Genomic DNA, 13,828 nt, shown 5'->3' with positions numbered 1-13,828 from the left:
GTGACTGTGAATCACATTTTGTAGTGGGAGTATTCAATAACAAAACAAATACTGGCATAAGATTTATTATTTAAAAAGCAGCACTCCATGTTTTGGCAGAATGGACATAAAGTTTGGGTCCTAAGACTTCTTTCCTACAGGTAGTTAATAATGTGATACTTAAAATAACCATTCAAGGCCAGGCGTGGTGGCTTACGCCTGTAATCCCAGCACTTTGGCAGGCCAAGGAGGGCAGATCACGAGGTCAGGAGATCGAGACCATCCTGGCTAACACAGTGAAACCCTGTCTCTACTAAAAATACAAAAAATTAGCCGGGCGTGGTGGCGGGTGCCTGTAGTCCCAGTTATTCAGGAGGCTGAGGCAGGAGAAGGGCAGGAACCCGGGAGACGGAGCTTGCAGTGAGCCAAGATTGCACCACTGCACACCAGCCTGGGGGAGAGAGCAAGACTCCATCTCAAAAAATAAAAAAATAAAAAAAAATAACCATTCAGAAAGTTTCATAAATGCAAAGGGCAAAAGCTAATATTGCTGAGAAATGCTCTGAGCATTTGAATTATTAAAGTTCAAAGCAAATTAACATTTACTGAATGCCTGCCATATGCAAGGTATTACATATTAAAAGCTATAAACTTCATAGTCTTTTTACCTCAAATTTAACAAAAAATTAAGACATATAAAACTGAACACTGATTGAATATTTACATAATTATAAACAGGATATCACAAAGTAGCACCTCAATAATTATCAAATTTAGATAATCAATGCTAGATGAGCCCTTATGATAGAGATTCTACTTCGGTCTTATAGTCACTATGAGATCACCTAAGGACAAACAGAATTTATGCGGGTAAACAGAAAGTTGTATATTTCTATGTAAAATATTTTGAAAAGACATTAATCAAAGTTAGATATCCTTATTTTGAGATTATGATGTATTACTTACCAGGTCCTGAGACCCCATGCACATAACCAAATGTGCTTTCTTTATCTTCATCGAGTATTTTGGGTAGCTTGGAAAAATCCATGTTCGTTTACCTATGGTAAATAAATAAATAAATAAATAAGTTATAATTATAAACCCTAAAGTAAAAGAACCAAAATATAGGTAGTCCACTAAGATGAGACCACTCTCATCTTTGGTGTATTCTTGAGTTATTATACTTCTTCAAAGTAGAATATAAAAATTCTCTTTTCCTTAATTTAAAAAAATTTTTTAAGAGGCTCTCTGTCACCCAGGCTGGAGTGTGGTGGTACAGTCATAGCTCACTGCAGCCTCAGACTCTTGGACTCTAGCGATCCTCCTGCCTCAGCCTTCCAAGTAGCTATGACTACAGGTGTGTACCACCATGCCCAGCTAGTCTTTTTTTTTTTTTTCTTTTTTTTTGAGACAGAGTCTAACTCCACCACCCAGGCTGGAGTGCAGTAGAGGGATCTCTGCTCACTGCAACCTCTGCCTCCCGAGTTCAAGCAATTCCTGTGCCTCACCCTCCAGGGTAGCTGGAATTACAGGTGCACGTGACCACACCTGGCTAGTCTTTGTATTTTTAGTAGAGACAGGGTTTTGCCACGTTGGCCAGGCTGGTCTCAAACTCCTGACCTCAAGTGATCCACCCACCTCAGCCTCCCAAAATGCTGGGACTACAGACGTGAGCCAGCCACTGAACCCAGCCAAAATTCCTAAAATGTAGTTAAAACTACCCTATTCCTGGATGCTCGACGGTTTTATCACAACTGAATTATATCTCTATGTGAGGTATTTCATAGGAAATATCGGTAACTATAACAAAAAATGTGAAGTCTTTTCAATGACTTATCCACCCCTACAACAAGCCCATCCTCAATGACCTCTCTGACTTATCCAGCTACTCTTTCACTTAATCATGCTGCAGATACATATTGAATTCTTTGTCAGTTCTCAAAAACACAAGCACATTCTACCTCAGGGCCTTTGTACAGGTTGTTTCCTCTGCTTAGAATGTTATTCTCCAAGGTATCTGCTCCTACACCTCCTTCAGGTCTTTTTTTCTAACACGGTCTGGTTCCGTCGATTAGGCGGGAGTGTAATGGTGTGATCATGGCTCATGGCCAACTCAACTTCCTGGGCTCAAGAGATCCTCTCACCTCATCCTCCCTAGTACCTGGGACCACAGGTGTGTGCTACCACACCTGGCTAATTTTATTTTATTTTCTGTGAAGACAGGATCTCAGTATGTTGCCTAGGCCAGTCTTAAACTCCTGGGCTCAAGTGATTCTCTGGCCTTAGCCTCCTGAAGTGTTGGGATTACAGGTGTGAGCCACCATGTTCAGCACTCCTTCAGATCTTTACTCAAACATCGCCTTCTCCATGAGGCTTCTCTGTCCATTTATTTAAAACGGCAACATCCTTCCTCCTTCCCTACTTTATTTTATACCATAGCACTTTTCACAATGTATCAAACGATATATTTTACTCCTTAAAGGTATTTATTTATTACCTATCTTTAAATTTTAACTAGGAGTGTTTTTCCTTTTTTCTTTTAGTGGAACACACAGAATAGTTTAAGAAATTCATTTCAACCTCTTACTTTATAGATATATAATTTAAAAAACAGGAACTATCCAAGTTCACATTGAAAACTGGTAACAGATTCCAAAAGAGAAAGTTTATTTGTGACTGCTGATCTACCTTAATAATTATTACCAATTTAATGAGGGAGATGAAATACATGTACACATGAAAAGCTAAACAATGTACAAAATTAACCATGAAGAAAGAGTCATAGATCAATAAGTGATAAAGTACCAAATAGTATACCCTTATTTACTAAAAGTTCAAAGATTAGAATGTTTAGAGAAGATATCTTGAAGGTCAGGTAGAATTTGCACACAGTAGAAAAAGAAAGGTAGCAAAGACACTGCAGAGGGTAGAGAGGGTGCCAATAACAAAAGAATAGAGAAAAACATTCAGGAATAGTGAACAGACCAGCTTGACTGGTATAGAGACTATATTAAAGCAGCAGTGAGAAATAAGGATGTAAGGGTAAAGACTAACTTGTGGATCTTGAACTGACTGCCAAAATAACAAGTGGACTTTCTCCTATAAACACAAGGAAATTACTGAAGATTGAGGGAGAACTATTATGAGAAGAATAGTATTCAATTACTTTAACAGAATTAAAGTGGGGAGGCAGGATAAGTTGAAGCAGCTCGGGAAATAGGTAAGGCTTGAATGTCAATGGAACTCCATTTATTGTATGTTTACAGAGCTTTTGAAGCTTTAAATAGCTGTATAGTAAAACAAAATGACTTAAAAATGCTCAATTGAGGTGCAAACACCACCTTGGGAGCAGAGGAGAAACTGATTCCAACTTGCAGAAGTGTACACCAATGTGGATGAAGTATAGTGAACAGGTAGCTGTAAAGTAAATTTTTGTTTTTGTTTTTTTTGAGACAAGTTCTTGCTGTCACGCAGGCTGGAGTGCAGTGGTGCGATCACAGCGCACTGCAGCCTTGACCTCCTGGGCTCAAGTGATCACCTCAGCCGCCCCCGTCCCCACCCCACCCAGTAGTTGGCGTGACAAGCACACGCCACCACACCCAGCTAATTTTTACATTTATTGTACAGACAGGGTTTCACCATGTTGCCCAGATTGGCCTCAAACTCCTGGGCTCAAGTGATCTGCCTGCCTCGGCCTCCCAAAGTTCTGGGATTACTGACATGAGCCACCACGCCTGGCAGAAATTTATTAGGATTTTTGGCTTCCTGAAGATACAGTAGAAGAAGTCATTAAGAGCAGGCATGGGACTGTAAAATATTGGAATCTAAAGAGACAGAACGAGACTTTCTACAAACTGTGAGATAATACGGGGGAAAACAGAAGATTTAACGACAAACATATTTAATTGGACAATAGGTTGGGAAAAGTCTTCAAAGAAGTAGTGAACAAGTGAATGAGGTGAAATTTCAATCTTCAGAAAATCAAAGATTTTCAAAATCAGAAAAGAAACTGACAATCATACACAGTCTAAGTTCCTCCCCAAATATGGGTATTTCCTCTATAGCACTCATGATACATGGTCATCTGCCTATTAAAGTGGAAACAGCATGAGATCTTGGGTCAGCAGACTTGGGATCACATCCTGGTCCTACCAATAACATGCTGCGGAACATCTTGGACAAATCAAAATCTCTTAATATCTGCATTTGAAAAACAGTAATAATGCTACCACATACCCCAGACTTGTGATTGCATTACAAATTTGATTAAATGTTCCTTGTGTCTGGGTGCAGTGGCTCATGCCTGTAATTCCAGCACTTTGGGGGGCCAAGGTGGGCAAATCACTTGAGGCCAGAAGTTCGAGACCGGCCTAGCCAACACGGCAAAACCCTGTCTCTACTAAAAATACAAAAATTAGCTGGGTGTGGTGGTGGGCGCCTGTAATTCCAGCTACTCAGGAGGCTGAGGCAGGAGAATTGCTTGAACTCGGGAGGTGGAGGTTGCAGTGAGCCAAGACTGCACCACTGCATTCCAGCCTGGGCAACAAAAACAAAACTCCATCTCAAAAAAAAAAAAAAAAAGTTCCTTGTGAAATGTAATATGCTTACAAAAATATCATCAGTAACATTATTTGAATATAGGTCCTGAATTTGGAAAAAGCCATTCTGTTTTTAGAAATACTATCTCACATCCAACCTAAAGCCACTTCCCTTAACTTCTATCCTTTGGCCCTATTTTTTCCAATTACTATAGCCATACAAAGTATGTTTCCTCTCCAAGCACATTCTCTTTCGTGCCTTCCACTGTCCCTCAAAATATAATCTTTTCAGATCCTTCACTCCTGAGACTACCCTTTTCTAGAAGTATTTCACAAGGTCAATATTTCTTTTAAATAGTACAAATAAAACAACGTTCTAGATGCTGTATGAGTGAGTACTGAAGAGTACTACTTCATCTATTCCGAACGCTGCTTTTTTTTTTTCTTTTTTTTTTTTTTTTTTTTTTTTTGAGACAGGGTCTCACTCTGTCACCCAGGCTGGAGTGCAGTGGTGCAATCTCAGCTCACTGCAACCTCCACCTCTGAGGTTCAAGCGATTCTTGTGCCTCAGCCTCCTGAGTAGCTGGGACTACAGTGTACGCCACTATGCCCAGCTAATTTTTGTATTTTTAGTAGAGATAAGGTTTCACCATGTTGGCCAGACTGGTCTCGAACTCCTGACCCCAAGTGATCTGCCCACCTGTAATCCCAAAGTGCTGGGATTACAGGCGTGAGCCGCCGCGCCCAGCAAATGCTTCTTTTTATTGACAGACAAATGCCACGGTTTGAAGACTTTGAATTTATAAGTTGTGTCCTTAGGCAAATCAAATTGTTTCATCCTTTTGAGCCTCAGTTTCATCTGTAAATTCTAATGGGGTTTTTGTGAGACGCCTAACAGAAAAGTAATACTGATGACTACTAATTTCATTCTATTAATATAAGCTAAGATCGCCTTTTTTCTAAAGTGTCCAGTGATTCTTATCTTGCTACCAAATCTAGTAGTTCTTATCTTGAACCAAATCTAGTCACTTAGCTAGTTTTTTTTTGGATTTCAGAGAATATACGAGAGCATACCAAGAAATTTCCCTGTTTACGGTAGACTGCTATAGCAACCTGTTTCTTGTTCACATTCTGGGATGGGGTAGATAGTTCTTATCTTGAACCAAATCTAGTCGCTTGGCTAGTTTTTTTTTTCCTAGTTATCAGGTGCATTTTATCATAACTTTATTTTCTAAGATCAACTGTATTTTTTTTAAGCATTGATGATGTGCCAGCTGCTGTATTATAGATGGAAAATATAATGAAGTAAGACACAGTCTTTCCCTCAAGGATCTTCTGGCATAGCGGGATGAAAAGACAAACAAGTAGTTCTTATAAGGTGACATATGTGCTCTCTTAGGAGTACTATAGGCTGGAGATTTAGAAGAGCATAAAGCAATGGCATCTAACCTAGAGTTGGGCAGGATGAAAGTGACTTAACAGGAGGTTAAGCTGAGACTTGGAGGGATGAACAATGAGGCATCACAGTATCTAGTAAAGCTTCCCTATAGATGGTTGAAATCTGTGGTTCAGGAAGGTATTCTAAAGTTTATGAGGGAATAACGATGTCTGTTCTGATTTTTTAAAACAAGTATTTACATACTTTCCCTTTAAGACTAAACAGTGCATGCCTCCAAATGTATGAGCAATGATTAGCGGAAACCAAATGGGTTTGTTCATGATTCAGCTGTCTTGTGGGTTTAGCAGTCAGCTGGAAAATCCTAGCCAACATGAGAATTTTAATGATTCTATAGTTTTTAACTCTAATTTTTAGGCACATATTATTTAATTTATGCCAAAGACAGCAGACTTTAGGAAGTGACATCATACTAATAAGAGAACCTAGAGTCCTAGTGATAATTCTACAAATTTACCTAAAGATAATTGTCACCAGATCCATAAATTTGCATTAATTTGGTGAATATTCTTGTATTAGCAAACCAAGATGACTGTCCTTTTTAAAAAGCCAATATTGGCCAGGCACGGTGGCTCACACCTGCAATCCCAGCCCTTTGGGGGGCCAAGGTGGGTGGATCAGGAAGTCAGGAGTTTGAGACCAGCCTGACCAACATGGTGAAACCCCGTCTCTACTAAAAATACAAAAAAATTAGCCAGGCGTGGTGGCGCACGCCTGTAATCCCAACTACTCCGGAGGCTGAGGCAGGAGAATTGCTTGAACCCAGGAGGCAGAGACTGCAGTGAGCCGAGATCGCGCCACTGCACTCCAGCCTGGGTGACAGAGTGAGACTCCATCTCCAAAAAAAAAAAAAAAAGTCAATATTAAGTGGAGAAAAAAATGATGATGATTCTGAGTAATTTAATTTTCTCTACTCCATTGTGTTTATACAGAGAGGTGGTTGTAAATACATCCTGAAATCTGCTCTTACCACATCTTTCATAATAATTACGAAAACACGAGTTTTAAAGTGTAAACTTCTAAGCATTTTTGTCCATTTGTTTTTTTTTTTTTTTTTTTGAGACGGAGATCACGCCACTGCACTCCAGCCTGGGCAACAGAGCGAGACTCCGTCTCAAAAAGAGAGAGAAAAAGATGCAAGTGTTTTTCCCCCACAGTGAAATAAAAATTACTCATCAGATAGACATACTATAGTGACCTGATGACTGAATAGGGCTAAACATATAGCATTTTGGTAAGCATGGTCATACAATATACTAATTTGTTTATAACTCTTCCTTATTATCTGTGAATAGTTAAAAATACTCCACTAAAATCTTCTGCTTCATCATTGAATGCTTATGCCTCTCAGTGAAAAATAGGCTTTTAAAAATGTTAAAACAATCTCCTAGAACACCAACTTCCAATAAGCAAATTATACTGCAAGTTAGATTATATTGAAAGTTAATTTTTTTTTTTTTTGAGATGGAGTCTCCCTCTGTTGCCCAGGCTGGAATGCAGTGGCGTGATCTCGGTTCACTGCAACCTCTGCCTCCCAGCTACTGCCTCAGCCTCCCGAGTAGCTGGAATTACAGGCATGCGCCCCCACACCCAGCTAATTTTTTTGTATTTTTAGTAGAGACGGGGTTTCACCTTATTGGCCAGGCTGGTCTTGAACTCCTGACCTTGTGGTCTGCCCGCCTCGGCCTCCCAAAGTGCTGGGATAACAGGCGTGAGCTACCATGCCTGGCCTGAAAGTTAAATTTTATCCCAAATCTCTATAAGGTCCAAACTATGATATGATTTAATGCTACATAAAATAGCTTTACAGGCTATTTAATAACTCCTTCTTAAGACAATATACAGCTATTGATTTTCTTTTTCTTTTTTTTTGAGACAGAGTCTCAGTCTGCTACCCAGGCTGGAGTGCGGTGGCACGATGTCGGCTCACTGCAATGTCCACCTTCCGGGTTCAAGCGATTCTTGTGTCTCAGCCTCCCAAGTAGCTGGGACTATAGGCACAAGCCACCATGCCTGGCTAATTTTTTGCATTTTTAGTAGAGACGGGATTTCCCCAAGTTGACCAGGCTAGCCTGGAACTGCTGACCTCAGGTGATCCACCCGCCCTGGCTTCCCAAAGTGCTGGGATTACAGGCATAAGCCACTGTGCCCGGGCTATACAGCTATTGTTGTTCTCCAACATTAAAAAAATAAAAGCATGAGGCCAGGCATGATAGTTCATGCCTGTAATCTCAGCACTTTGGGAGGCCGAGGCAGGTAGGTTACTTGTGGTGAGGAGTTCAAGACCAGCCTGGCCAACAATGGTGAAACCCTGTCTCTACCAAAAAATACAAAAATTAGCCAGGTGTGGTGACGCAAAACTGTAGTCCCAGCTACTTGGGAGGCTGGTGGAGGAGAACTGCTTGAACCCGGGAGGTGGAGGTTTCAGTGACCAGAGATTGCGCCACTGCACTCCAGCCTGGGTGACAGAGTGAGAGTCTCAAAAATAAATAAATAAATAAAAGCAGGAATACTTATTACATACTTTAATGAAAGCAGTGTGGTATACACAGATGCACTCATAGAAAAATCAAATCAATGATTATATAAAAATGTTGCCTTTAGCTGTTTTGACTTCAACCTTGTTTAAGGATAAAAAGTAAATGCAACTTACAACTAAGATTCTTTGGTTACAAATTAAAGGAGTGCCCCTCCCCACCCAATTTGTGAAAGATTTAAACAAAAACAAAAACCTTGTGGTAGAAGAGGAAAAATCCAGAAAGGCAGCACAGGCAACTGATCTGAGTTAATGAGTCATCAGTCTCTCCGCAACGGGCACTGCAGAACACTGCAGTGGCAAATAACACCAGAGGAAAAAATTTTTTTCCTATAAAGTCCACTCCAAATTGCTGCTGGTTAATGCAACTGGTAATTTCATTATTTCAGAAATTATCCTTTTTACTACCAAAGTCTTGGATGATATGGCTGTTGGGGGCAAAGAGGAGGTGATACATAAAAGTTAAACACTAAGATTCCAAGGTAATATTTACTCACATACAAAATCCTGGGGCACTGCATTGATAATGAAGCATTATTTTGATGTAACACTTGTTACATTAGAGTGTAATGAAAAAATACATTCCATCTAATTGATTAAAGACTATCTCTGGAAATCACAGATTTTTAAAAAAAGATTCAGAAGAATCTAATGGATTATAAGCAATTACTTATTTTCACATACTGTTAATCTTTTTAGAGAAAGGTATCTTAAATCTGTTTAATATTTTTATGTTTGGTCAGAAAGTTATAGAACAGGTGGAATTCCAACAAATAACATTACCTGATCATATTTTTAGAGTATAGTACTAGTCATTTTGTGACACTCTCTATTCATCTCCTTCAATCCACCTACCTAGCAATCCTATTAGAATGGCTTATGTGGCAGATTTATTTCACTATGTATATTTAGTTTCCTGATTTTTCCTTGCCAACCAAAAGCCAACTTTGTTCAAAATTTGGTAAGCCTATTACTGTAATTCCAGTTCCCTCGACTGCTTTGGAAATAAGCACATAATAAATGATGTTCTGACCATAAGAATTAAGGCAAAATCTGTTGGAGATCTTCTGGAAATAATTTCTTTGTTCTTTTAAAAGATACAGGCATCTGGGCGTGGTGGCTGTAATCTCAGCACTTTGGGAGGCCAAGGTAGGTGGATCACCTGAGGTCACGAGCTTGAGACCGGCCTGGCCAACATGGCAAAATCCCATCTCTACTAAAAATACAAAAATTAGCCGGGCATGGTGACGTGTGCCTGTAGTCCCACCTACTTGGGAGGCTGAGGCAGGAGAATCACTTGAACCTGGAAGGCGGAGGTTGCAGTGAGCCGAGATTGTGCCACTGCACTCCAGCCTGGGTGACAGAGTGAGACTCCATCTTAAAAAAAAAAAAAAAAAAGATACAGGCTATGAGAAACAATACTCTCCTTTGGGATTTGGTCATCTGCCTGCGACGTCTGGAACTGCGGCAGCCATATCAGGACCTTGAGGGAGCTAAGCAGGCAGCCCACCTTGCTAAGGATTACAAAATAGAAAGACAAAAGACATCTGAGTCCTTGTTGTCTTTATTGGCACACTCAATTAACCAATACAACAAGAAAGGACTTTTAAAAATAAATATTTTTATATTGTACATATTTCATAGTGCTTTTTTAAAAAATAAACCAAAAGATTAAGAATATACATAAGGTCATCAGTGAAGTAGTCCCTAAGAATTACTAAGGTGGACTACAATGAAATGTGTAGACAAAAGCAGGAATCAAAGAGTAGAGAACAGCAAAGTCACAGATGGCAAACTGGACTAACAATCAGGAAAAACTTATTATTATTGGAATAAAATTGAGGACACACACACACTCTTCTATTTCAACTGTATATCAAAACTAAGGCATTCCTGAAAAAGAAATAGTGAAGATAAACGCTAGGGTGGGCACTTAAACTGGGAATGGAATTTAAATTGTGTCAGCTAAACATACTTACGGTTCGTCAACAAGCTTGTCCAGAAATGATTTTTATGTCACTTTTAGAAATGGATTCCTTTCCAGCCAGGCACGGTGGCTCACACCTGTAATCCCAGCACTTTGGGAGGCCAAGGCCGGTGGGTCACGAGATCAGGAGTTCAAGACCTGCCTGGCCAAGATGGTGAAACCCTGTCTCTACTAAAAATACAAAAAAATTAGCTGGGCATGGTGGCAGGCGCCTATAATCCCACCAACTAGGGAAGCTGAGGCAGAGAATTGCTTGAACCCAGGAGGCGGAGGTTGCAGAGAGCTGAGATTGCGCCACTGCACTCCAGCCTGGGCGACAGAGCAAGACTCCAACCCAAAAAGGAAGTAGATTCCTTTCCCTTCAAATTTTTACAAATAAAATTGTGCGAAATTGGGTGAAACCGTAACAAAATACCATATTGAGTGTACAAGTTCCACAGTATCAATGTACAGGCTAGAGGCCTATGGTCAATGGTAAAACTAATGTATGGATTCAAGTATCACTGCCCTCAAAGCGCATATTATATCATTTTCCTACTTCCTCCCTTCCATATGGCACAGTGTCTTATACAGCAGTAACTCAGTAAAATGTTCTGAAATTAAAAAGAGATAACATCAGGCTGGGCGCAGTGGCTTACACCTGTAATCTGAGCACTTTGAGAGGCTGAGGCAGGTGGATGAGGTCAGGAGTTGGAGACCAGCTTGGCCAACATGACAAAACCTGGTCTCTACTAAAAATACAAAAATTAGCTGGGCATGGCGGCGTGTGCCTGTAATCTCAGCTACTCGGGGCGCTGAGGCAGGAGAATTGCTTGAACCCAGGAAGCTGAGGTTGCAATGAGCCAAGATCACGCCACTGCACTCTAGCCTGGGCGCCAGAGCAAGACTCTGTCTCAAAAAAAAAAAACAAAAAACATAACATCAACTACTATTTGTTAAGTACATATCACACTCCAGGCATTATGTTAAAAAAGCAAACATCTCTTTAATTCTTAACAATAGTCCTATGAAATAGGTATTATTTGATTAAGAAATAGAGGACAGAACTAAAGAGTGATGATGCCCAGATTTGGTCTGATCACAACACCTAGGCATGTAATAAATAATTCAAGAGACCTTATTTCGACAGTAGTTTTCAACTTTAGCTAGTAGGTTGGTGCAAAAGTAATTGCTGTTTTGCCATCAAAAGCAATGGCAAAAACTGCCATTACTTTTGCACCAACTATACCATTTTTAGAAAAGAAAGCCATGTGTCATGGACTAAATGTGTCCCCCCAAAATTCACATTTTAATTCCAACCCTCAATGTGATGGTATTAGGAAGTGGGGCCTTTGGTACATAATTAGGTCTGAAGGTAGAGCCCTCATGAATGGGATTAGTGCCCCTCTAGAGATGATCTCTGAGCTGGATGCAGTGGCTCATGCCTGTAATCTCAGCACTTTGGGAGGCTAAGGCAGGAGGATTGCATGAGTCCAGGTGTTCAAGAACAGAATAGGTAACATAGTGAGACCCTGTCCCTACAAAAAATTAAAAAATTAGCTGGGCGTGGTGGTGTGCGCCCATAGCCCCAGCTACTTAGAAGGTTGAAGTGGAGGACTGCTTGAGCCTGGGAGGTTGGGGCTGAACTGAGCCGTGGTCGCACTGCTGCACTCCAGCCTGGGTGACAGAGCAAGACTCTGTCTCAAGGGAAGCAAAAAAAAAAAGAGAGAGAGAAAGAGAGAGATGATCTCTGCTCTCTACCATGTGAGGATAGAAAAAGATGTCCACCTACAAACCAGAAGGAAGCAGGCCCTGACCAGACAAGGATCTATAGGCACCTTGACCTCGGACTTCCCACACTCCAGACTATGAGAAATGTTGCTGTTTAAGTCACATAGTTTATGGCAATTTGTTATAGCAACCAAACTAAGACTTTTTGTATTATTTACTGACCCTATGTAAAAATGCAAGCACAAGGGAGGGGATGAAAAAAAGGTGACATAATGGGACACTCACAAACTAAGGAGTAATTAGTAGAACAAGAATTGACTGTTCCTAAATTACTCATCTCCTTTTTTTTGAGATGGAGTCTTGCTCTATCACCCAGGCTGGAGTGCAGTGGTGTGATCTCGGCTCACTGCAACCTCCGCCTCCTGGGTTCATGTGATTCTCCTGTCTCAGCCTCCCGAGTAGCTGGAATTACAGGTACGTGCCACCACACCTGTCTACCTTTTTTCTTTTTTTTTTCTTGTATTTTTAGTACAGATGGGATTTCACAATGCTGGCCAAGCTGGTCTTGAACTGATCTCAAGTGATCTGCCCACCTTGGCCTCCCAAAGTGCTGGGATAACAGGCTGAGCCACCGCACCCGGCCACTCATCTCTCTTTTTTTTTTTTGAGATGGAGTTTTGCTCTTGTTGCCCAGGCTGGAGTGCAATGGCGCCATCTCAGTTCACTGCAACCTCCACCTCCCGGATTTAAGCTATTCTTCCTGCCTCAGCCTCCCAAGTAGCTGGGATTACAGACATGCGCCACCACGCCAGGCTAATTTTGTATTTTTAGTAGAGATGGGGTTTCACCACGTTGGCCAGGATGGTCTTGAACTCCTGACCTCAGGTGATCTGCCAGCGTCGGCCTCCCAAAGTGCTGGATGAGCCACTACGCCTGGCCCCATCTCTTACAAAACTAAGATTTTTTAAAAACATAACATTGTATTTTACTAATACCTAGCTTTATAACACTAACATAACCAACTAACTATATTAGCCAAAAAAAAGATAAAACATCAATGTGACTACAAAGTAAATGGACATATCTAAGAGGAAAATGGGCATATTTGAGGATAATCAGAATATTAATGCCCACAGACTCAATACAACTTTGCTACTATTAAAAATAGAGAACAGAAGTGGAGAATTTCTGGTCAATTATTTTAAGCTCAGAACAACAAAGCTACCTGAAACAGAATTTGGGTAATAAATTCCTTTTTTTTTTTTAATTAAGACAGGGTCTGGGTCTGGCTCTATCACCTATGCTGGAGTACAGTGATGCCATCTCGGCTCACTGCAACCTCAGCTCACTGCACTCCACCTCCAGGGCTCAAGTGATCCCCCCACCTCAGTGCTGGGATTATAGGCATGAGCTAGGATTACAGGCATGATTACAGTGCTGGGATTACAGGCATTAGCCACTGTGCCGGGCCTTTTTTATTTATTATTATTATTTTTAATTTTATTATTATTATACTTTAAGTTTTAGGGTAAATGTGCACAATGTACAGGTTTGTTACATATGCATACATGAGCCATGTTGGTGTGCTGCACCCATTAATCTCCTGATGCTATCCCTCCCCC

The 13,828-nt window shown here is 40.6% G+C and overlaps 1 protein-coding gene across 4 annotated transcripts in view; it reads right to left on the bottom strand.

Annotated features, from left to right (window-relative positions):
* ATP6V1A (ATPase H+ transporting V1 subunit A) overlaps positions 1–13,828 on the bottom strand; it is a 65,619-nt gene that overhangs the window by 31,144 nt on the left and 20,647 nt on the right. For 3 of the 4 annotated variants that reach the window (XM_055260700.2, XM_063630102.1, XM_055260701.2), the window contains one exon: positions 946–1,037. In XM_055260700.2, coding sequence (XP_055116675.1) covers positions 946–1,027 — 82 coding nt within the window. In that variant the 5' untranslated portion in view covers positions 1,028–1,037. Of the gene's footprint in view, positions 1–945; positions 1,038–8,705; positions 8,933–13,828 lie in introns of those variants that run through there. The other variant, XM_063630103.1, reaches the window with a different exon arrangement.

The sequence above is a fragment of the Symphalangus syndactylus genome, chromosome 21, assembly GCF_028878055.3.
Source record: "Symphalangus syndactylus isolate Jambi chromosome 21, NHGRI_mSymSyn1-v2.1_pri, whole genome shotgun sequence".
Taxonomy (NCBI): domain Eukaryota; kingdom Metazoa; phylum Chordata; class Mammalia; order Primates; family Hylobatidae; genus Symphalangus; species Symphalangus syndactylus.
This window is presented reverse-complemented; position numbering and strand designations above follow the sequence as displayed.